Source organism: Berghia stephanieae, chromosome 3 (assembly GCF_034508935.2).
Source record: "Berghia stephanieae isolate SIO BIC M18660-M18661 chromosome 3, UCSD_Bste_1.3, whole genome shotgun sequence".
Classification (NCBI taxonomy): domain Eukaryota; kingdom Metazoa; phylum Mollusca; class Gastropoda; order Nudibranchia; family Aeolidiidae; genus Berghia; species Berghia stephanieae.
The window spans coordinates 37,289,278-37,313,225 of NC_088362.1; the positions used below are offsets into that span (position 1 = coordinate 37,289,278).

The following is a 23,948-nucleotide window of genomic DNA, read 5'->3' on the forward strand; positions in this document are numbered from 1 at the left end:
CTAGATCGCCGATTTGAGGCAAAGGTGATTTTGAAGGGAAAGGTCATTGTGTCCGTCAATCAGAAGATATAATAATTGAAGAAAAGAATATAAGATTTATGTACTTGAAAACGAAACAAAGTAAAAAATGATATTTTATTTGACGTGTACACAGTGCGTGAACATAACTTCTAAGTTTCCAGAAATCCGTTATTCCTCGGGAAAACCAGACGATGACTGTGCATAAAATTGGATATAAGTATAGTCGATTACTCCCTCTTTCAGGGAAAACCGAAGGGAAATGAAAGTAGTTGTATCTTGCTCCGACAAGTAGAATGAATCTGTGAACTGTGACTGACACGACACAAATTTAATTTTAAAAATAAAAGAGGATTGCCAGCTGTTTGTGATGTAATTTAGTGGATTAGCCTTAGTTACTTTAGATAAATAGATGGTTCTTTTTTCAGGATTACTGAGAAGTTGAAGAATACCTGATCGGGTTCATTTTGTCTAGATTTTGATTTTTTAGGTTTAGAGTTTGTGGAGGACTTATAACATAGGGAACATTTTTTATTTTAAAAAAAATGGAATTTGTTTCTAATCGAAATCAATCTGCGAAACACAAAACCAGGATCTGCTGGATATTGTATTTAAGTGGATTTTTGGTAAGTTCTTCATTTGTAAATAAAAAGTAAAAAATGTGATGCGAATACCTATGTTTTTATTTATGAATTTATTTTTAATTCACCCAGTCAGCCCAGTCGGTCCATAGTATAGAAATATGGAACTAATATTCCATTTCAAAATACAGGTTGCTTTGTCTTTACTAAATACAGTACTCTTGTCTTCCCCCCCCCCCCCCCCCCCCCGGCCGAAACAAATTTCGTTTCATGTAACAATAAAATAATTATTGTAAGTATATCTTGTCTTGTAATCATTAGCATTGAATAAGCACCACAAGTTGACTATGGTGATGTATTGAAATCACGCTCTCAATATCAAAATTTGAATTTAAAAAACACCCCAAAAAATGTTGTGGCTCATTTTGCATTTGACCATTGAAGTACTGGAGAGGCTCGCCTCTCAAAAAGACGTTCTCTTTAACTTTGATTTCTTCTTCTTCTTCTTCCTTTGATAGCCTACAATCAATTGGTTGATTATTATGGCAAATATGAAACTGCTTTCTAATCTCTCTGTATTCCTTGTTTATAACCGTTAGTCTAAAATCAATTTCCAGGGACATTCAGGGGTCGTCAACATTGGTCAGTGATGGTTTGTGTAGGGTCTAAGTATCTGCATATCAACTTGCCACAAAAGCATCAATTGTAGTGGCTTCAGTCACTTTAGCGTCAAGCTGGTTCCAGTCCCTGACCATGCGCGGCAAGAAGGAAGAACCATGGTATTGTGTTCTGTGTGTTATGAGGCTGTATTGGTTGTTGTTACCTCTTCTCTGTCTCAAAGGTGCTGGTATTAGTTTTTTTTTCAGCGAGGTGGTGCTTGCTTAAATAGCATTGTTAGTCTTGCTGATTTTCTGCGTTGTTCTAATTTCGGCCACTGTAGTTTTTCTAGCATGTCTGATGCACTTGAGGTGTTGTGGTGTCTGTTCAGGACGTAGCGTGCAGCTCTTATTTGCAATGATTCAATTTTTGAGACTTGTTTTTGGGTATGGGGATTCCAAACAGTGGAAGCATATTCCAGAACAGGTCTTACAAATGTTTTGTATGCCTTTTCCTTGATTTTCGAGGAGCAATTTTTAGGTTACGCCTTAAAAAGCCCAGTGGTTTGTTTGCCTTACTTGTGATCTTGTTAATATGCTCATCCCATGTTAGGTCTTTTTTCATGCTAATACCAAGATATTTTGCAACATTCACTGTCTCCAATGTATGTCCATTTAAGTGGTATTCAGTTATCTTGGGTGTTTTTGATCTTGTTATGGGCATTGATTCGCTTGGTGGAACTTCATATCCCAGCTTTCTTCCAATATTTCTAGTTGACGCAGATCCGCTTGCAGTTTGTCATTGTCAGTGCTGTAGACTGCAGTATCGTCTGCAAAGAGTCTGGCTGTTGTGGTTAGATTAAGTGGCAGGTCATTAGTGTATGCCAAGAATAGACAAGGTCCTAAGACAGATCCCTGAGGGACACCCGATCTAACAGGTACTTCAGTCGAGCGACATCCGTTAACAATAACAGCTTGCTGGCGGTCATGTAGGAAGTTATTAATCCATGTTTGGGTTGTGCCCTGTATGCCGTAACGACTGATCTTGTGCATAAGTAGGCTGTGATTCACACGGTCAAAGGCTTTGGCAAAGTCCATGATAAGGACGTCTGTATTTTCCCACTCATGTCTGTGTCAGATTATTTCCTCTGTGACATTTTGAAGGTGAATATTTATTTTAAAATATAAATCCATTTAAATGAAAGAAAAATTTTGTGATTAAAAAAAAATCTAATTTTTTAGTGACTTGAACCGGGGTTGTATTTGAGTTTGAAGGCGCACCACTATTGTCTTATAAATGAGACTGACTGGAATTAATGCCCAGTTATAGTTTGAGCCCTATCTTATTATTATTATATTATAGCAGATTTAATAAATATTTTTAATTAAAAAAAAAAATGCCCTTAAGAAAGGATTTTTATTCACACCCTTCCCCTCCCCCTCTATTTTATAAGATGTTATATCTGAGTTCTTTTTCAAGTGTCTCTTGTCAGTGACTTAAGATGCTCTGCATTTCCATATCACAGTAACTATTACAATCTTTCTTTTGTATACAGGATTTATGTAGTGTTGGATTGATAATATCTCTCATTCCGTCTCGGGCTCGGGATAGCGGAGCATCAACCACGGTCACTGGACTAATCGGTTTGTAGTTAAAAAATTATTATTTTTAAAATTGAGCTTTTATATAGCGCAATATCCACTAAATGTGCTCAAAGCACTTTACAGGGGGTCACTGACCAACAGCAACATTTAACGTTTAGGACGGGATATGACGCCATTTAGGTGATGCTACAATTTTTTCGGTTAGAGACAACGCTGTTAACGGCCAGGTACTCATTTTACACCTGAGTACAGTGAGTAAATGTGAGTAAAGAGCCTTCTCCAAGGACTCAACTAATAGCCGAGCGAGACTCAAACCCAGGACCTTCTGATCCGAAAGAGAGTGCATACCACTAGACCACATAGCCGCAGATAGTTTGTATTATGGCAATATATGCTGACATTGATTGTAATTAATTTAGGTGATTCCTTTGCTGTAAGGAAAATTACATATTGGCAGGACAATTTTAGTGAATATAAGAACAAACAATTTTTTTTCCAGACACTCTTTTCCCCCCTATCTTTGTTTTCTACAAAGGAGAGCCGAAAAAGTATACTATTATGATAGCTAATAATGATGATAAAGTAGTAGTAGTGGTAGAAGTAGTAGTCGTAGTATTAGTAGTAGTAGTGGTAATGATGATAATGATAATAAGAGTAATAATAATGATGATGATGATGATAATAATAATGATTAATGATGATGATAAAAGTAATAATGATGATAATAATAATAATAATAATAATAATAATAATAATAATAATAATAATAATAATAATAATAATAATAATAATAATAATAATAATAATAATGATGATGATGATGATAATAATAATAATAATATTTAAATGATGATGATGATAATGGTGTACTCCATTTTATATCTGTGTCATTTCATAACAGATATTCATTAATTCTGTCCTTACAGGATCCGTGTATGGAGGTGTACAGCTGTTGAGTAGTCCGATTGCGGTAGGTTGTTATTCATTTCATTTTTCTCAAATTTCTTTCACTGAAATCAAGAGTTTGAATCAAATCAAGTGTTTATATTAACTCTTTAAAGGTGGCATTATATTCTGACATTAGATCATGCTGCTTTTACCAATTGATAGTAATAATAATAATAATAATAATAATAATAATAATAATAATAATAATGATAATAATAAATAAATAATAATCATAATCATGATAATAATCATGATAAATAATAATTATAATAATAACAATGATAATAAGACGTTAAAAAAGGTTTCAATTTAAGTTACAAACACAGACGATGTGGACATTTTGAGTTACCCGTTTGTCAACAAAGGATGAATGAGACACTAAAGACACTGTTGTGTCCCTCTCAAATATGCATGGTGGATGGGGCACTAATTATCAATTACTAGCTGAGCGAAGCTATAGTGCTATGGAAAGAATAATTAATGGTGATTGTTGAGTAGAAGGAATGAAGTTCCAAGGGGTGGGAGTATCATCTCTTTATAACTGGGGAAAAAAAAATCCCTACCAGGTTCCATACCAGTAAGAGGAAGCAGTGGGTGGCTACATGCAGACTCATTTTCAGAACCCGTCTATTGGAAGATTTTTTCTTGCATCAGTGGGTCCCAGCCGGTCACTTCCCCAAGAAATGGCTAGGAGGACGTCGAGAGCATTAAGTAGGTCACTGCTGCATTGTCACATGTTGATTCCAGGATGGTACATGAGTGTGGATATGCTTTTCTAGAATAGATATACTCGTTGTATTGTTAAAACAACCCATACCCCCCCCCCCCCCCCAAAAAAAAAAAAAACAACAAAAAAACAAACAAATAAAAAAAAAAACAACAAAAAACCCCCAAAGAATTAAAAAAGAAGAAAAAAAAAATAATTAAAACCAGCAACACTTAAGCTATTTTATGTGGGGCAATATCCACTGAATGTGCTCAAAGCAAGGGGTCCCACACCAACAGTGACATCTAACTTGTACAAATGTTACATGTATGGCGTCATCACAGTTTTCTGTTGCAGGCCCGCTACTCATTTTACCTTTGATTACATTTAGATAATGTAAGATCCTTTTCCAGGGATTCAATCTTGCATTATGTAGTTTAGTGTGACTTATAAAATGCTGCTTCTGCTATTCAGGGATTAAGGAATGTTTAGAATGACATGAGTAAAGAATTCAAGTAATGCTTTAATTTAACTGTTTTTATTTTATTCTGATCCATCCAGGGGAAGTGGGCAGACGGTGTCAGTCGTAAAACAAGCATCTTTCTCTCTCTCATTTTAACCAGTCTTGGCTATGGAGTCATGGGAATTTCACCATCCATTACTGTACTGGTTACGGCTCGTATTATATTAGGTATTGCTTTATATGTTCTACCGCAAAAAAAACAAAACAAAAAAGAATTAACAGCTTCAAAAAAGAGGAAAATACTTATCTCTAATTGTTTCAGAATGAAAATCCTTTTTCGCTCATCAACAAAAACAATTTGAATGCTAATAATACACGGCATAAAATCCAGATAGGCAGACAGACCTGCCCACTACTACGAAAAATTCCGTAGATCTACAAACTTTTGGCTCCAATCACAGAGCCTTATAAAGACATTGGATTCAATGTTGAAAATGAAGTTTTGATGCCACAGCACCTACATTTAGCAATTTGAAGCATTATATAACATGGAAAGGAGAGATTGGTTTGTCATAAAGTAAGTTATGGTGCCTACTATTATTTCCACCCTGAAAACTGCAACATTTTCCAATAACAAGAAGGCAGGTCAGGTCAGGACGTGAAGGGAATTAATTCCGTCTTTCTGGAGTTTTATTACTCGTGTGGATTTGGATTATTTTTGTTTTCAGCTGAAGAAGGGTTTTGATTCTGAAAAGTCCAAAATATCTTTGCTCCCAAAATTTATGATTACTGCCAATTGTCATGTTGAAATTTATCGTAATATTCCAATTAATTGCCCAGACTTGAGTTGCTATATTACCGTCTCAATATAAGAAATAGATAATCATGATGTTTTAGTTATCTAATGAGTAGGCGATTTGCATTAAGTAGCATATATAACTATTAGCTACATCTCTCCAATTGCCCATCTCTCCAATTGCCCACTTGCTAGTATCACATCTATAATCATTTTCACATTCTAAAAATATAAAGGGATACTAGGCTGCTAGAAGCTGTAGACTGTAAAAAGTAATTTAAAAAAATGAATATAACAGCTTAAAAAAAGAACAAAATACCAAACATGGAATGGTTCAGGCTCAAAACCCTTCTTCAGCCAACAACAAAAAAAACAATAAAGACATAAATACATTACTAAGTTCCAGATAGACGACAGAGATATTTTTTAGGTCCTCTCTGTGTTTGGTATTTTGTTCTTTTTTGAATATTTATATATATTATTTGCTGTTATATTCATTTTTGGTTTATTACTTTCTAAAAATATATAGATTAGTTGATTCAGTCAGACTGAGCATTACTTTCACCATTTTCTATCTTATTTCTAGCTCGAACTGTAATAATTCTAGTGATATGAAATTGCTTCACACAGGTTGTTTCAAGCACTGTGGAACTATGTGCAAAGCATATTTAGCTGATATCCTCACAGACAAGGAGAGATCAGCTGTACTCGGCAGATTCAATTCTTTTGCCAGTATCGGTTTCATCGTTGGTCCAACCATTGGTGGTCATTTGGCTGAGACAAGTATGGGCTTTAGCCTTGTGGCAGCTACCAGTTCTCTCATTTTTGCCGTCAATGCAGGTAGGCTGAACTTTATTTCTATTTTTGTTCTTTTGTTGTCGTTGTGGCTGCAGTTGTATTTTTGACTTGTTAAATTGTTCATTAAGATTAAGAGTGCTATTTAAAAAAACTCGTCCATCTTGATCAACAAATCAAACTGTGATACTGGTGAAATACAACTGATGGTTCTTTTTGTGTGATGAAATTTTGCTTAAAATTTTGTTGTTGTAAGTGCTTCATTTAGTATAGGATTTAGTTATTAAATTTGTATATCTGTTCTTTTCTTTATTCTTTTTTGAAAGAAGCTTTTAAATATATTATGTTAACAAATTAATATTATAATAATTTTCTTTTAAATTTATGACTTTGAATAATTGATATGATATTGTTAATGAATAATTGATATGATATTGTTAATGAATAATTGATATGATATTGTTAATGGATAATTGATATGATTTTGTTAATGAATAATTGATATGATATTGTTAACGAATAATTGATATGATATTGTTAATGAATAATTGATATGATATTGTTAATGTATAATTGATATGATATTTTTAATGTATAATTGATATGATATCGTTAATGAATAATTGATATGATATTGTTAATGAATAATTGATATGATATTGTTAATGAATAATTGATATGATATCGTTAATGAATAATTGATATGATATTGTTAATGAATAATTGATATGATATCGTTAATTAATAATTGATATGATATTGTTAATGAATAATTGATATGATATCGTTAATGAATAATTGATATGATATTGTTAATGAATAATTGATATGATATTGTTAATGAATAATTGATATGATATCGTTAATGAATAATTGATATGATATTGTTAATGAATAATTGATATGATATCGTTAATTAATAATTGATATGATATTGTTAATGAATAATTGATATGATATCGTTAATGAATAATGGATATGATATGTGACCCTCCGCCTCGAAACGGTATTAAGTCGGATTTTTCAATTTTGTGTTTTTGGTACCCAATCACAGCTTATTTTATGCTTTAAAATTTGATACCAAATTTATACAATTCTGATTATTTATTCAGGGCTGAGAATCTTCCGCCTAAAGGCGGATTTCCGCCTAAATGGTAGTTTATCTCCGCCCATCCCATCACATTTCCTCCTTTTTCAAATTTGCCGTGTCAAACATTTTCCTCAAAACCACAAAATCACCATTATGTCATATGTCATATTTTGACACCTGTGCTCAGTCTCGTGAAATTTAGTGACGGTCCCGTTTTTATGACGTTGGGCCAGACAGTATGGCACCAGATGTCACAATTGACACAGAAGACCAGTAGTGTTCTTTGATTAGTCAGTTGATGGTGGAAGGGGGAGGGACAAATGGGTCTGAATTTTTTTCCCTTGTTGTAGGTACCTATTGCCTTTTAAATCTCTCTCTCTCTCTCTCTCTCTCTCTCTCTCTCTCTCTCTCTCTCTCTCTCTCTCTCTCTCTCTCTCTCTCTCTCTCTCTCTCTCTTTGTCCCTTTGCCTTTCTATCTATTTCTCTTTTCTTCTTCTTCTTCTTTTTTTTTTTTTTTTTTTGAATATAGAATTCAAAAGGTCAATACATAAGTTATTCTGGTAAAGAAGTCTCTCCTCCTTCCCCCCCCCCCTCTCTCTCTCTCCTCTCTCTCTCTCTCTCTCTCTCTCTCTCTCTCTCTCTTTCTTTCGCAACCACATTAAATCATCTGGTATATAGAGATGATATATTAAAACAAAGCAATGGTGGTTGGCTTAGTTTAATCTTTTTTTCTTTTTACCTTTTGACTTTGGCTTTAAATTTGAGAGATTCTTGGGTTGTATTTATAAGCTGACTAACTACTAGGTTTCTTTGCTTGTGTTTGATCGATAGACCGAGAAATGTTCCTCCTTTTTGACAATTGCTATTATCATAACTGAATAAAAAAACACTCACCAAAACCACTACATCAACATCTCTACCACCACTACTATTACAATCACCACTACATCAACATCCCTACCACCACTACTACTACAAATAGCACCACATCATCCCTACCACCTCTACTACTACAACCACCACCACATCATCAACCCTACTACCACTACTACAACCACCACCTCATCATCATCCCTACCACTACTACAACCGTCATCCCTACCACCACCACTACTACAACCACCACCAAACCATCATCCCTACCACCACTACTACTATAACCACCACAACATCACCCCTACCACCACTACTACTACAACTACCACCACATCATCATTCCTACCACAGCTACTACAACCACCACCACACAATCATCCATACTACTACTACAATCACTACCACATCATCCCTACCACTGCTATTATTACAACCACCACCACATCATCATCCCTACTACAACCACCAAATGTTGTAATTACACTTTCAACTTTTGAAATTCCACAGAGTCGTGTTAGAAATTGCTGCGAGACAAATTTTGGATCGCATCTCAGTAAATTTTAGTGAAATTCAAATTTATAGGTTATGGTCGCATGGATGGGTCATGATCTTCACGATGAGAAATTTCCTCCTTTTTTGTGACCAGTCATTCTCACCCCTGTTTATTGTCGAGATATGACCGTTTGAAGTAGGGAGAGTGTGAAAACCAAGTTTTAAGAAAATCGACTTTGAGGCACCGTTTTCATGCACAGTTAAATCAATGGGCAAAGATAACTCCTTAGATACGGACATCAAAAATTTGACGAGAATAGTGAAATTTGGCATGAGCTTAGCTTATACATTTAATAATGTACATACAAATTTTTGAAACAATCCAATTATTACTTTTGTAGTTATTCATTATTATGTAAGATGTTCTTAAAACAAATAAAAAACTGGGAAAAAAAAACGCCGACAATTGCTCACTTTTTCAAGAATTTTTGATATTTAAATAAAGAATCAATGAAATAAGAATTATTAATGTGAAATTTTTGTCTTATTTAATAGAGAAAATATGATTTCAAAATGCCAAAAGTTAAAGAAGGTTGAAATTTGAAAGTACAGTTTTGAAACTACGTGAAGCCGAGTGGGCAGGGAAAGAATTATCAAGAAAGAGGATTAGAGAGGAAGAGGGAGAATGAGAGAGTAAAACACACACACACACACACACACACACGCACGCACGCACACACACACACACAAAAACAGACACACATGTGAGAGAGAGAGAGAGAGAGAGAGTGAGAGAGAGAGAGAGAGAGAGAGAGAGAGAGAGAGAGAGAGAAAGAAAGAGAGAGATATAGAGAAAAAGAGGAGTGAGAGGGGGAGGGGAGAGAGACTGCTTGTGTTAAGAGGATGCGAGGGAAATATAATAAAGATTGAAACCTGTATAAGTGTATGTGTGTGTGTGTGTGTGTGTTTGTATGTGTGAAAGAAACAAAAGGGAGACGGAGAGAGTGAGGTAGACAAGAAAGGGATGGAGGCGGAGCAAAGAATTGTAGGGATAGCATCTATCTATCTATCTATCTATCTATCTATCTATCTATCTATCTATCTATCTATCTATCTATCTATCTATCTATCTATCTATCTATCTATCTATCTATCTATCTATCTATCTATCTATCTGTCTGTTTGTCTGTCTGTCTGTCTGTCTGTCTGTCTGTCTATCTATCTATCTTTCTATCTATCTATCTATCTATCTATCTATCTATCTATCTATCTATCTATCTATCTACATATCTATTTATCCATTAATAGGTTTGTCTGTCTGTCTGTTTATCTATCCATTTCATTTTTTAGTTACAGTTCATTAATTGTTGAAGGCTCTATCTATTATTCTGCTTTTGTACTTAAAATTAAATGTTTATCCTACAACAATCTCTGTAAGTGTAAGATTAGGCAACTGTTGTCCTATTAAGTCTTAGCATATCCTATAATTTCATGAATAATTATAGAGGGACAAAGGAGGACCCCCACCTCAATCATTACCCAATGCAGCTAGACAAAGATATAAAAGCACGTGGTGTGTATCAAAATGCACAAACACACACGTATGTAACACACGCATGCTGACGTCATGAAGCATCGCCCGAGCATTATGGCCTACAGCCACAGCGCATGTGATGAGCGTTGACCAATCAGAATCATTCATTGTAAGGTTGTCAGGGAAAAACCTAGACTTGTTTACAGTTTTTAAAGTTCATTATTGGTTGAACCATGAAATTGGGGAAACAGTCATTCTTTCTCTGAGATAGATAAAGACACGCCCTTTGCTGTGATATCTTACATGGTATTGGTGGAGAAAAAGACTTGGTATTACTAAGCTTTGGAAAGGGTGGCTCTCTGAGAGAAGGTCAACTCTCGTTTTGAATGTGTCACTGATAGTTGCATTTTTAAACTTGAAATTTATATAACTTATCGTCAATGTTTATATTGAATTATTATGTTTTCATGTAGAAAAATGATTGTAGTTTCTGAAACAACCAAAAACTGAAATTTGATAATTTTGACCATTTCCACTTTAAAACCGGTTTTCTTCGTTTTTCAAATCCTGACTTAATACCGGTTCGAGGCGGAGGGTCACATATTGTTAATAGTCTGGATTTAAAACTTTGAATTGTATCGATCTGATCTGACCATGGAATAAATATTTCTTCACCACAACAGCCCTGATATGGAGTTTTCTACCTCATAGTGAACCAAAGGTCTCGAAGTCCGAGTCCGAATCTCTTTCAGAAGAAGGAAAGGATAAAAGGAGCTCTCTTATTTTGTTGGCTTTTTGGGATTTGTTTTTGATCATCTTTCTTGGCAGTGAGTTGGTATTTAATCACTCTCATTTTGTTTTGTTTCTTGATTTTATATATTTGAATATGGATTTAAGAGATTGAAATAGATGATGTTAAATTGATAAAAGCAGCAAATCACTGTAAATTGGAAATTGGAAAATCTAAGATCATATAAGTGCAATTTTATGGTGTTTGTTTTTTAATATTGTAAGTTATCGTATCTTGCAACTCTTTAAGGTCATATCACGGATATTTCCTCCTTGTGTGTAATGGGTGGCTCATCTAGAAATATGGCAGGCAGTGTTGAGCATGGCCAGTTGCTGGATGGGTGGCCATGATTAAAGTGAAAGCTTTATACACTCGTAATCGCACTTGATACATGTGTCAATAAGTACCTGGATATAAGCAGTAATGGATATTGTAAGATTTCTAGCACATAAAGGATGCCTAACAGATGACTAACGCTGTATGAATCATGAAAGAGAAATTTGGTTCAATTATGCCTGCTAATGAAATAAATGAAACATTGTTAAGTATATTGAGCAGGAAATGTACTACATAAATGTGTACATCAGACTTCATGAGATGATCAGGGTATAGGGAGAATTGGAGAGCCATGATCTCCAATGTCTTGTCTCATATACGTACTCTAGTCTGTGTTATGATATCATCATGAATTTTCATTTGCACACACACACACCAAAGAAAAAACAAACGATTGTTACTCTGTTTGTTGTAGTTAACATTTGATTTTGTTAAAAGTAATTTTTTAAAAACATTTTTATTTCAACAGGTTTTTCTGTGATAATTTATCGCAATAATTTTTCCTTGTTGATGAAAGAAAAGTTTTTAGCAAGTCCTAAGACATTAGGTTATATCACCTCCTTTACTGGCCTGGTCTCGACAGTCTGCGGTTTTTCTGTGGGGAAAATAACAGAAAAGTAAGACTTCTGAATAGTTTTGGTTAATTTGTTCACACTAGCTTGAAATAGACATGACTTAAATAGCTTGATTTATGTTGCTTCAAGAAATTTTTATAACCATGTCACAGATAGTTTTAAATAAATAATTAATTCCTTTTATTCATCCCATAGAGGAAATGTGTCTTTAGGGTCTATTCCAAGGGAAGACTGGGATAACCCAGGCGTCAGCCATATTGCAGCGCTGCAAACTGAGCTAGGGATGAATTGTATAGCCATGTAAAAATATTGTTTTGTCAAAAATAAACAAAATCTTAGGGTTCACTGCCTTTTCCACTCGTCCACCCGACCTCCCATAGTGGGCAGGGAGGTACTTGTTCTGTCTTCTCAATCATTGCCTGGGTTTTCAAAGATCTTAAAAGGTGTGCATGTTTTATCCACACATTTTAAGATCTTTATCACACACCCGTGCTTGCTCCTCTACTATATGATTGTAATCTGCTCATTGCGGGGCTCTATTTTGCTCCAACCTGACATCATAGCCTACCATTTTCACTCTCACTGACAGAGCAGTGATGGCATGTGACACAGTCTTCAATGAAATTGGAATCACATCACTGTATGTTACCACCCTCATGTTGAAAACAGTCAGGTCTATAGACTATAGTTAAATCGGATTGTTGAATAAATGGGAGAAATTATGAATGAAAGAAATTCTGTCTCACTGTATGTTAGCCAATGTGTCAATTTGGTCACCTTATGTATGTGAGCCAATGCACCAATTTGGTCACCTTATGTAAGTGAGCCAAGGTGTCAATTTAGTCATCTTATGTATGTGAGCCAATGTGCCAATTTGGTCACCTTATGTATGTGAGCCAATGTGTCAATTTAGTCATCTTATGTATGTGAGCCAATGTGCCAATTTGGTCACCTTATGTATGTGAGCCAATGTGCCAATTTGGTCACTTTATGTATGTGAGCCAATGTGCCAATTTGGTCACCTTATGTATGTGAGCCAATGTGCCAATTTGGTCACTTTATGTATGTGAGCCAATGCGCCAATTTGGTCACCTTATGTATGTGAGCCAATGTGCCAATTTGGTCACCTTATGTATGTGAGCCAATGTGCCAATTTGGTCACCTTATGTATGTGAGCCAATGCGCCAATTTGGTCACCTTATGTGTGTGAGCCAATGTGCCAATTTGGTGTTATGTTGGAATGAACCAGAACCAAAAATTGAATTTAAAGTCAAAATGATCTTAATTAGGAAATTTAAGGTATTTGAGGTTTAAGGAACGAAGCTCACTCATTACTGTGAAGTCATTTGTTCTGAGTCACATTCTATCAGTTTAGCTTACAATTAGATTTTAAACGCCAGATTGAACACAATAAAAACCGTTTTCAGGCAATTACTCATATATTGAGTTAGACATTTTGTTGAGTTAATTATTTTCTTCCTATTTCTTCCATCAAGATACAAGAACAACGATGCCAAATTGTTCCTTCATGTAACTGTAGCCCAAGTGTTTGTGTTTGTGTGCCTGAGTCAAGCCCCCTCCATACCCGTCACCATAGCCTTCCTGGCCCCACTCAGTGTCATCACTAGTGTGGCACGTGTGGCCACCACATCCATCACCATACAAAGGTACATCTTTAGATAGAACGAAGATGACGTCAGTCAGGTCTTTGTTATGGTTTTGCCATCCACGTTTATGAGTAATTCTCACTAAACTGTATTAACCAGATTATAAAAGTTCAAGGTTACACATAGTTTTTTGTGTTGATCCGTTTCTGTTATACTTCCAGATAGCAATGTTGTGAACTTCTTAGCCAAGCGCATACTATCTATTTGACAAATATTTTAAGTTGCTTGAAGACAAAAGAATAAGTTAATGTTTTATTTCAACCAGTATGGAAATAGTTTTTTTTATCACAGCCATCAATCCTAAGGAGCCGAATGTAAGCCCAATTTTTTTTGTACTAAACTTATAGTGATAATTGCTAGCTACCCTTTGATTAGGATCTATTGCGATGTATTTTCCACCAGATCTAATAGAACTAGCTGACAATCCATGCTGGGTAGACAGTGGGGTCAGAAAAATGTTTGTTTATTTGTGCGGCTATGTGGTCTAGTGGTATGACACTTGCTTTCGGATTAGAAGGTCCTGGGTTCGAGCCTCACTCGGCGCATAGTTGAGTCCTTGAAAAGACTCTTTACTCACATTATCTCACAGTACTCAGGTGTAAAATGAGTACCTGGCCGTTTACAGCGTTGTCTCTGTTCGAAAAAAAATTGTAACATCGCCTAACTGGCGTCATGTCCCGTCCTAAATGTTAAATGTTGCTGTTGGCCAGGGACCCCTTGTAAAGCGCTTTGAGCACATTTAGTGGATATTGCGCTATATAAAATCTCAATTTTTAAAATTTTTAAAAATTTGTGAGTCAAAAGCTTTCAGTTTAATACAGTGGTTTAGTCATATTTTCTTAGTCTTAACATTATTATTTTCTTTTTTTAATTTAGTCTTTAACTATTTCATGTCCCCATAAATGGGAAACATTTTGAACTCAAAGAGAGTTAAAAAATTATAACAATTTCCTTCAATAATTCATTTTTCCCTTCTATTTATTTATTGTGGTCGTTGATTTTAAACATTTACCTGTATCAATCAGTTTTTTGTTTATTTGTTTTCTTTTTCTTCCAGGTGTGGCAAAGACAAAACAGCATCTGTTATGGGCTGGAGTCAAAGTGTGACATCAGTGGCCCGTATGATGGCCCCTTTCATAGCTGGCCTGGCCCAGGAATGGAGTATGGATATGGCCAGCTACATCAGCGTTGTGACATGTTTTCTGAGTCTGGTCATCATGGTTGTTTTCCCACAAGGCTCAAAGGAGGATTTAAGTCTTGATAAAAAAAGAGACGATTAGAAACACATGTGTCAAGTCCATGTAAATCTCGTTTTTTTAATATCTGTCTTTGATAATGTTGTACGCAATTTGGTTGCTTTTGATTTGCCAGAATACACTGGAGTGAGAATATTTTAAAACGATTACAGAAATATATATTTTTTTCAATTTGGCTTTTTAGTGAGAATATTTTAAAATTATTACAGACAATATATAAATTTTCAATTTGGCTTTTTAGTGAGAATATTTACAAATCATTACTACAATATATAATTTTTCAATTTGGCTTTTTAGTGAAATATTTAAAAATGATTACACACAATATATATTTTTTCAATTTGGCTTTTCTAACTTACCGGTGCAATTTACAAAGTTTGCAATTGGATTCAATAGTCTGATGTCACGTCCACCCAGCAACGAGTAGCTTGGTTCTAAACAAAGAACATTGGTTCTTTTTATTCTTCATGCTGGCTAGAACTTTTTCACATGTTATGTGATCAGAATGTATAATAAAAGTTATTGATTTGTAATGTTTTTCTTCTCTGGATACATTTTTTTGCTCGTCGGAGAAGTATTTCATAAGGGAGTCTGCCATTGTTCTGATTGTTTAGAACCAGTAACTAAGTTATTATGCGTCATTACGAGGGAAGTGACGTCACGACTGTTGAAGCCTATTTCTAAATGTTTATTCTTTCATGAAGAACTATATATACATTTCCTTATCCCATACGCTCTCTTGTCTAATAAACTCAAAGCAACGCATTTCATTTTCATTGCAACAATTCTTTAAATGTTTTGAGAGAAATTAATTATTGATTATGATATGACATTTTACAATTAGAAAAAACATCAAAAATATTCAGGAGAAAAAAAAACTGCAACTAAATGAGGTAAAAATATTTTTTAAAGTTAAAATTTGGCCAAGTTCTGATTCTGTTCCTTTAGACTTGGATTTTTGCTCGAGTGTGCAGGACAAAGATTAGTGTAAATTGATCATTTCATCCAGGGGTCCATATTGGTACCACTTGGAGAGCATCGCCTTACAATGTTGGATAAACTCCCGCCTCGATGGCCTTACAAATCTGAAAAACTGCTTTCATTATTTTGTCTTTCATTTGATTTGCTGAATCCGTACATCATTGTCATCTTGTATGTGATTTGATAACTGATATGTAAAGTGACAAAATCATACAATTTGACAGAGCTTTGCATTCAAGTAGAGTTAGCTTGGAACATTCTAGAAGTTTTGTGTGTTATCTCCATTGATTGGTTGATCCATCCATTACTAATTTGTCATTATTACTGTTAACTTGTTTTTGCTGATACAGATAAATATATAATATTTTGAGATGCTGATATAAATTTTCGAAAACAGATATATATATTTTTTTCAACTATTGATTTGAATTAGAACATGTTCGATAAATGAGTGAATCTGCTATCCTGATTGTCAATCAATCGTTGATATTTGTGATCCATTCCCTCAAAATGGTATTATGCGGAGTTCATTTAGAAACTTCAAATTGAATTTACAGTGAAAAAATATGAGATTGGGTTAAGTTTAGTTGTTTTATTGAGGACAAATAATATATAAATATAGTCTTAACCACTTTACTGGAAAGACTCCTATTTAAATTTTGGCCAGAAAACTCGTCCTGCAAGCATCGATTGATTTAAATAACCCTCATCTTCACAAAAACTCTCAGCGCCATTTTAAGCCTTCTCTAAAATGTTGACTATCCCTTCATATTTCTTTCTCTAAGTATTGAAATGACACAGAAATGTCAAAATTACAGTGAAAGAAACTTAGAACGTAAGTATGGTTTTATTCTCTTTAATATTACAAAATAGTGATTTGACTGTAGGATGCCATTCCATTCGCAAAATCTGATTGATATTTATTATTATTATTATTATTATATTATTATTATTATTATTATTATTATTATTATTATTATTATTATTATTATTATTATTATTATTATTATTATTATTATATTATTATTATTAATATTATTATTATTAATATTTTTATTATTATTATTATTATTATTATTATTATTATTATTATATTATTATTATTATTATTATTATTATTATATTATTATTATTATTATATTATTATTGTTATTATTATTATTATTATTATTATTATTATTATTATTAATTATTATTATTATTATTATTATTATTATTATTATTATTATTATTATTATTATTATTATTATTATTATTATTATTATTATTATTATTATTATTAATTATTATTATTATATTATTATTATTATTATTAAATTTTTTATTTTAATATTATTTATTAATATTATTATTATTATTATTATTATTATTATATTATTATTATTATTATTATTATTATTATTATTATTTATTATTATTATATTATTATTATTATTATTATTATTATTATTATTGTCGTCGTCGTCGTCATCACTACCACTACTACACTACTCCTACTCCTACTCCTACTACTCCATGTCATTTAATATCATTTATCCACACATTGGGGGAGCTCCCCGTATCAAAGTGTTATCGTCATGACATCAGTCTTCCAGTATTGGCATCTTCTACAGGAAAATTGACTTCATTGACTTTCGTATCGGGAATCTCAAAAGTATTCAACTGGAATCAATCAAATACATAAATAAATATGTACATTTATATAGAGCATCTCTATGGTTGTAATATCTTCAATGCGCTTTACCATGCTTAATTTTTTCTCTCTCAATTTTCATTAAGTACAGGACAAGTCGCCTGCCAAGTGCGTGGATGTACGCATTTGTATGTGTGAGTGTGGTTGTGTGTGTGTGTGTGTGTGTGTGTGTGTAAGAAAGAGAGAGAGAGAGAGAGAGAGAGAGAGAGAGAGAGAGAGAGAGAGAGAGAGAGAGAGAGAGAGAGAGAGAGAGAGAACGTATTTTTGTGTATGTGCGTGTATGTAAATGTATGTGTATGTATGTGCTTGTGTGTGTTTGTGTATGCGAGCGCGTATCTATATATGTGCACGTTAATTTATTTTTATGCCATTGCTATAGAAGTTAACTTTTGCTGAGTCACACATCATATCCTTGATAGAATTCCCATTTTATAAATCGTTTATTTATTTTTGTTTTACTCGCTTCCATTATTGATATGCTATCGTTTTATTGGTCGTGTGGTTTTCGTTGTCAAAATGGCTGCCATAAAATAAAATGTAATCCAAACATAAAAAAAATTCAAATTTTATAGTAATGGCTCTTGGTTCCTTTTTGTTTCTGTATTGTGTTTGTACATCGCTCACGTGATGATGATGATGCATACCTGCCAACCATTCATTCCTATTTTCACTCTTCCTTTTTGTGCTATTCCGTCATTGACTCTAAAATTAAATTGCGATTTTCAAAAATTTACGATGATAATGGTAAGAATAAAAAAGAGCAAGGGGGGGGGGGGGGGGGGGGGGGGGTGAAAGAGGTGAAATTCCTATTTTTTTCGTCTTAAATTCCTATTTTCAGGCCTTCTGGTTCCACTTTTGGAATGTGAAGGATTGGCAGGTCTGATGAAGATGATGATGATTATGAGGCTGATGATCATGATGTTGATGATCATGATATTGATAATGATGATGACATGTGAACGAATGAATTGAGTTTGCTTGCATTGAAGTCAAATTTCTTTTAACAGCCTCCGTCCAAATTGCAGTTGACGGGTAATTGGGTGAAATTGGAACTGTCGGAAAGTACTCTCTGACTGTCGGCAGTAATAGATGCAGTGTTAGAAATTGATGACAATTTATTGTGTCAATCGTCTTTTACTTTTCAATCTTTTCCATTTAGCTTTTAAGAATAAAAATTCAAAATATTAAAAAAAACAAACATCAAAAAACAAAACAAACAACCAACCCCCCCCCCCCCCAAAAAAAGGCAAACAAACAAACAAACCCAGTGAAATGTTGCGCAATATCCACCAAATGTGCTTAAAGCGCTTTACTAGGGGATCTCAAGCGAACAACAAGACTGAAAATATAGAACGAGTTATGATGCATATAAAGTACTATTACCAATTTTCTAATAAAGACAAAGGTGTCACCGGCAAGGTACTCATTTTACACTGGAGTATGGTGAGAGAGAATGTGAGAAAAGAGCTTTTTTTCCAAACTCCAAAGGCTCAACTTGGGCCCACCTTAACAAGACTCGCAACAGGCACATACAGATAAGGTTATATTATAATAAATACTTTACTTTACCACGGCCGACGTGTACTTATTTGCAGGTCTGATAACCCAGATTGTTATGGGCTTATTGTTGTAATGGAAATACGCTTAAGCCAAAGAAAAAACCCCCAAAACAACTGTCCATTACAACAATGTCAAAACAAGCCCATAGTTGCGTTCGGATATCAGACCTGCAAATAAGTGCACCTAGGGTCTAGCTACCCCGACATTATACGGTACTTTCACACATACTTAGGAAAATATTATAGATCTAATATTCGCTAAGCAAGATCACTTGTTGTCAGTTTTGTCATATTGTGGGCTTATATATTATTAAATCAATGACAGAGTCAACAAACACGTCTCTGGGTGGGGATCCTGACCTCCCATAGCGGGCAGGGAGGTACATACTGTGTCTTCTATCCCCTTATATCTGTTTTCCAACATGCTTTCTATCTTTGTCTTGGAATGAAGTTACTTGGTTTTTTCCTGGCCCTAGTCGGAGTCCTGGCTGGGAGGGAGACAGTCAAATGCATAGTTATTTTGGGAGATGATATTTTTTTCCTTGTAAATCATCTCTCTGTTATGTATTATTGTATGTGTTATTTTAAATGCATAATGTAAGTATTTGAGTGTGTTCCTCTTTGTTGGATTTTGTGCTTGTGTCCGGATAAGACTTATAGGTGATCTCAAACTAAGTACATTGGTGGTATGCTCTTGGAATTTACTTCTGATCCCTGTTTGTTCCCAGTTCCCCTTTGTCTTACTTTCTCTTGGGTGCTTTAATTGTAATTCTAGAACTTGTTACTATCCCATTTTCTTCCTTTTTACTGGCGCTGATATAACCTAAATGTGTTGCAAGCGCCGTAAAACCCTTTTAAAAAAAACCAAAACAAACAAACACGTCTTGTCTCATTGAACATCTAAATCATAACCGTTTATTATTTCCACTTTTTAATCCACCCAGTGTACTCGATTACTATATTATGATACTATAACCTAATTATGTGACATCTCCCCTTTTAAGTTAAAAATATAATATCTTGGTCTTGATCTTGTAATTTAATCCAAATGAATTCAGCCTACCTATCACACACATTCACATATAATTCCTTGTATATGATTATCATTGAATGCCAATTCCAAACAGTCCATCAAATGCCGAATGTTCGAATTTATGAAGATTGCTCAGTTTTCTTGAGTCCCTAAGTCTGCTAGTCAGACAACTTAATTAATCTGCTAATCAGATCGGTTTGATAACCAAACCTACAGGCCATGTTTTATCTATTACAATATTAACATTAACACACATTTGCTGTTACTGTCGGGTACGAGCTGATCTAATTATTCTTCTCCCACTTCGCGTGACGTATGGTTGGGATGAAGATGGTGTAATAGCATCATTGGCATTGTTGCCAACGTCTGTTACAGGACAATTGGCTTCACGCTCTTCCTCATTTCTGGGGGAAGGGTCGAGGTTGGAATTATAGCTGTTGTCGTCCTACTCCATTGTGTCGCCAGACGCAGTAGCTAAGGGCCTATTGTGCCTTGTAGGCATCATGTGTCGACGATTTCTTCTTAAAACGGACGTGCCTGTGTCCACTGTGTACGATCTTGGTGTTGGCTGTACGTTTATTATACGACCTGGCGTTGTCCATCCTTTCCTGTCATCCAGTTTGATTAAAAGTTGATCCTGTGGTTGCAATGGTGGTAAGTCTCTAGCACCATGTCTTCGGTCGAACTGTGTCTTGTATGCGAATTTGCTGATTTCGTCATTTTGTTGGACAATGTTTGGTCTAATGTGTTGAGGTAGCAGGTTGTCTGGTAAAACTCTCCCACCAAATCCAAGCATCAGTAACACACTTTATAGTCACCTGGAACAACTACAAAAGACATCTAACTTCTACGTCATGGCACAAGACCGAAGGGCTAGAGCTCAGGTGGTCGCTGGTTCGGATAAGTAAGTAAGTCTGGTAAAACTGGAATTGTTGTTCTCAATTCTCTTCCCATGCTAAGCATAGATGGAGTAAATTGCGTCGACGTGTGTTTTGAGTTTCTGTACGCAAGTAACGCAGTGAAAGGGTCTTTTTGACTTAATATTTTCTTTGCTATCTGTACAGCACGTTCTGCTTGTCCATTAACTTGCGGGTAATGTGGCGAAGTAGTCTGATGCTTGAATCGCCATTCTCTCGAAAATTGCTTAAATTCTCTGCTGCTAAACTGCGGTCCATTGTCTGTGATCAGGATTTCAGGAATTCCGTGGCGTGCAAAGAAACTTTTTAGCTTCAGAATTGTGGTGACGGAACTCTGGTTTGGCAGGTATCCAATTTCAACGTAGCGTGAATAATAGTCGATTAAGACAATGAATGTTTTATTCTTGTGGTAGAATAAATCTGCAGCTGCTTTTTGCCACGCTCTCTCTGGTAGAGGTGTTGGCTTCAGTGTCTCCTTCCTGTTAGTCGGTCTTGCTTCTTCACATTGCTTACAATTTTCGATCATGCTTAGTATTTCCTTGTTGATGTTGGGCCACCACACTGATTGTCTTGCTCGTTCACAGCATTTATTGATTCCTTGGTGCCCCTCGTGTATTTGTTTCAGAACATCCTTTCTCATGCTTTGCGGGATAACAATGCGCTTATCTTTAACTACGAGACCATGAAGTGTACTCATGCTGCCTCTCTCTTCGTAGTACTTCTTCAACCTTACAGGTACATTTTTTTGTGTTTCGGCCAACCTTGTTCGATTAGTCCTTTCAGTTGGCTCATTTCACCTTCTTCTTCTGTCTTCTTTCTTATGACATCCACGTCTGCATTCCACAGGTGTGTTTCAATGCTATTTACATACGCATTAACATCCATTTCCAACGTTTTATCTTAAATCTGGAGTGGCTTTCTAGACAGAGTGTCTGCCAAATGTAAGTCTTTCCCTGGTTTATAGATTGCAATAGGATTAAATCTCATAAGTCTCATCAGTAGCCGTTGACATCTCAGAGGTGTCCGGTCAAGGTCTTTTGTATTTATGAGTGGTACGATTGGTTTGTGATCCGTCTCAAGTGTGAATGACTTCAAGCCTATTAAAAATCTGGAAAACTTTTCACACGCCCATACAGCGGCTAACGTTTACTTCTCTATTTGTGCATATCCTCTTTCTGTAGGAGTAAGCGTTCGAGAGCAGTATGCGACTGGTCGTATTTCGTCTCCATGTTTTTGAAGTAGCGCTCCTCCCACTCCGTATGAGCTGCTATCGGCTGTGACAATAGTTGGTTTTAGAGGACATAGAAAGCAAGCACTGGTGGATTCGTAATTATCGACTTGACTTTGTTAAGAGCCTCTACTTGTTGATGTCACCAGTACCATGTGGCAGTCTTCTTCAGCAAATCATATAAAGGTTTTAAGGTTGTCGATAAGTTCGGTAAGTGCTTCCTAGGAAATTGATGATTCCCAGGATACTTTTAAGTTCCGATACATTCTTTGGATCACTTAATAGTCTTCAACAGTCGTAACGTCACTTCCTTCCTAATGACGTATGGTAACTTAGTAACACTGGCTCTAAACTATCGAAACAATGGCGGACGCCGTATGAAATATTTCTCCGGCGAGCTTAAACGCGTTTCCAGAGGGGAAAAAAACCATCAATTTGATCATGTTTTGACTTTTACACATTCTGATCACAAGGCATATGATAAGGGAATGAAAAGTTCTAGCCAGCATGAAGAATAAAAAGTAATGATTTTCTTTGTTTAGAACCAAGATGGCCACCGTTGCCGGGCGTGTGACATCAGACTACTGAATCCAATTCTTGTACTGCCCTGATTTTCTCATCATCAGGTGTCATGCCGTCTTTGTTTATTTTAAATCCTAAAAAAAATTATTTCTGTTCTCTTAAATTCGCATTTTTCTTTATTTAGTTTCAGCCCTGACTTTTCAATTTCTTTAAGAACTTCATCATGCAATCTTTTGTCATGTTCCTCTTCTGTGCGTCCAAAAATAATGACGTCATCAATAAAACAATCTGAGCTTTCACAGTCTTTTATAAGCTCAATCATTTTTCTCTGAAAAATCTCACTTGCGCTGGTGATACCAAATGGTAAGACTTTGAAGTAATATCTGCCATAAGGTGTAATAAAAGTTGTTAGTTTTGCGCTCGTTTCCTCTAAGGGTATTTGCCAGAATCCAGAGGCGCAATCAATTCGGCTAAAATACTTTGCTCCTGATAACTTGTGAGCAATGTCATCTATAGTAGGTAGTGTAAATCTTTCTCTTTTGACTGCTTTATTTAACTTAGTCAAATCGACGCAACAATGGGTGCACACCATTCCGTTGGTTCTGTAATTTCTTCAATTTTCCCCATGCTACTCATTCTTTCTAATTCATTTTTCACCTTTTCCAATAATGGGATTGGTATACGCCTTGGTACAGCTGTTACATGCGGCACTGCATTATCATTTAACTCAATGTTTACGGGTTGTGTTTTTATTATCCCTGTGGCGGCGAAGACAGTTCTAGGAATTTGGATTTCGTTTATTCGGGTTACCAACTTAAGTCTTTCTGAATCCTCGCGGCTCAAGAGGCAATGTGGACTTTCCGTGTCAACAACAAAAATTCTCAGATTATA

General features: G+C 35.0%; 1 protein-coding gene across 1 annotated transcript; it reads left to right on the forward strand.

The window, feature by feature from the left end:
- The first annotated feature begins 262 nt into the window (after positions 1 to 262).
- Positions 263 to 15,983, forward strand: LOC144967671 (major facilitator superfamily domain-containing protein 9-like). The gene is made up of 9 exons (XM_078905198.1): positions 263 to 644; positions 2,752 to 2,839; positions 3,727 to 3,770; positions 5,016 to 5,145; positions 6,344 to 6,553; positions 11,184 to 11,327; positions 12,096 to 12,243; positions 13,698 to 13,868; positions 14,926 to 15,983. Exons 1-9 carry the CDS (start codon positions 564 to 566, stop codon positions 15,146 to 15,148), a joined length of 1,239 nt encoding a protein of 412 aa, XP_078761324.1. The 5' UTR covers positions 263 to 563; the 3' UTR covers positions 15,149 to 15,983.
- The last annotated feature ends 7,965 nt before the right edge of the window (positions 15,984 to 23,948 follow it).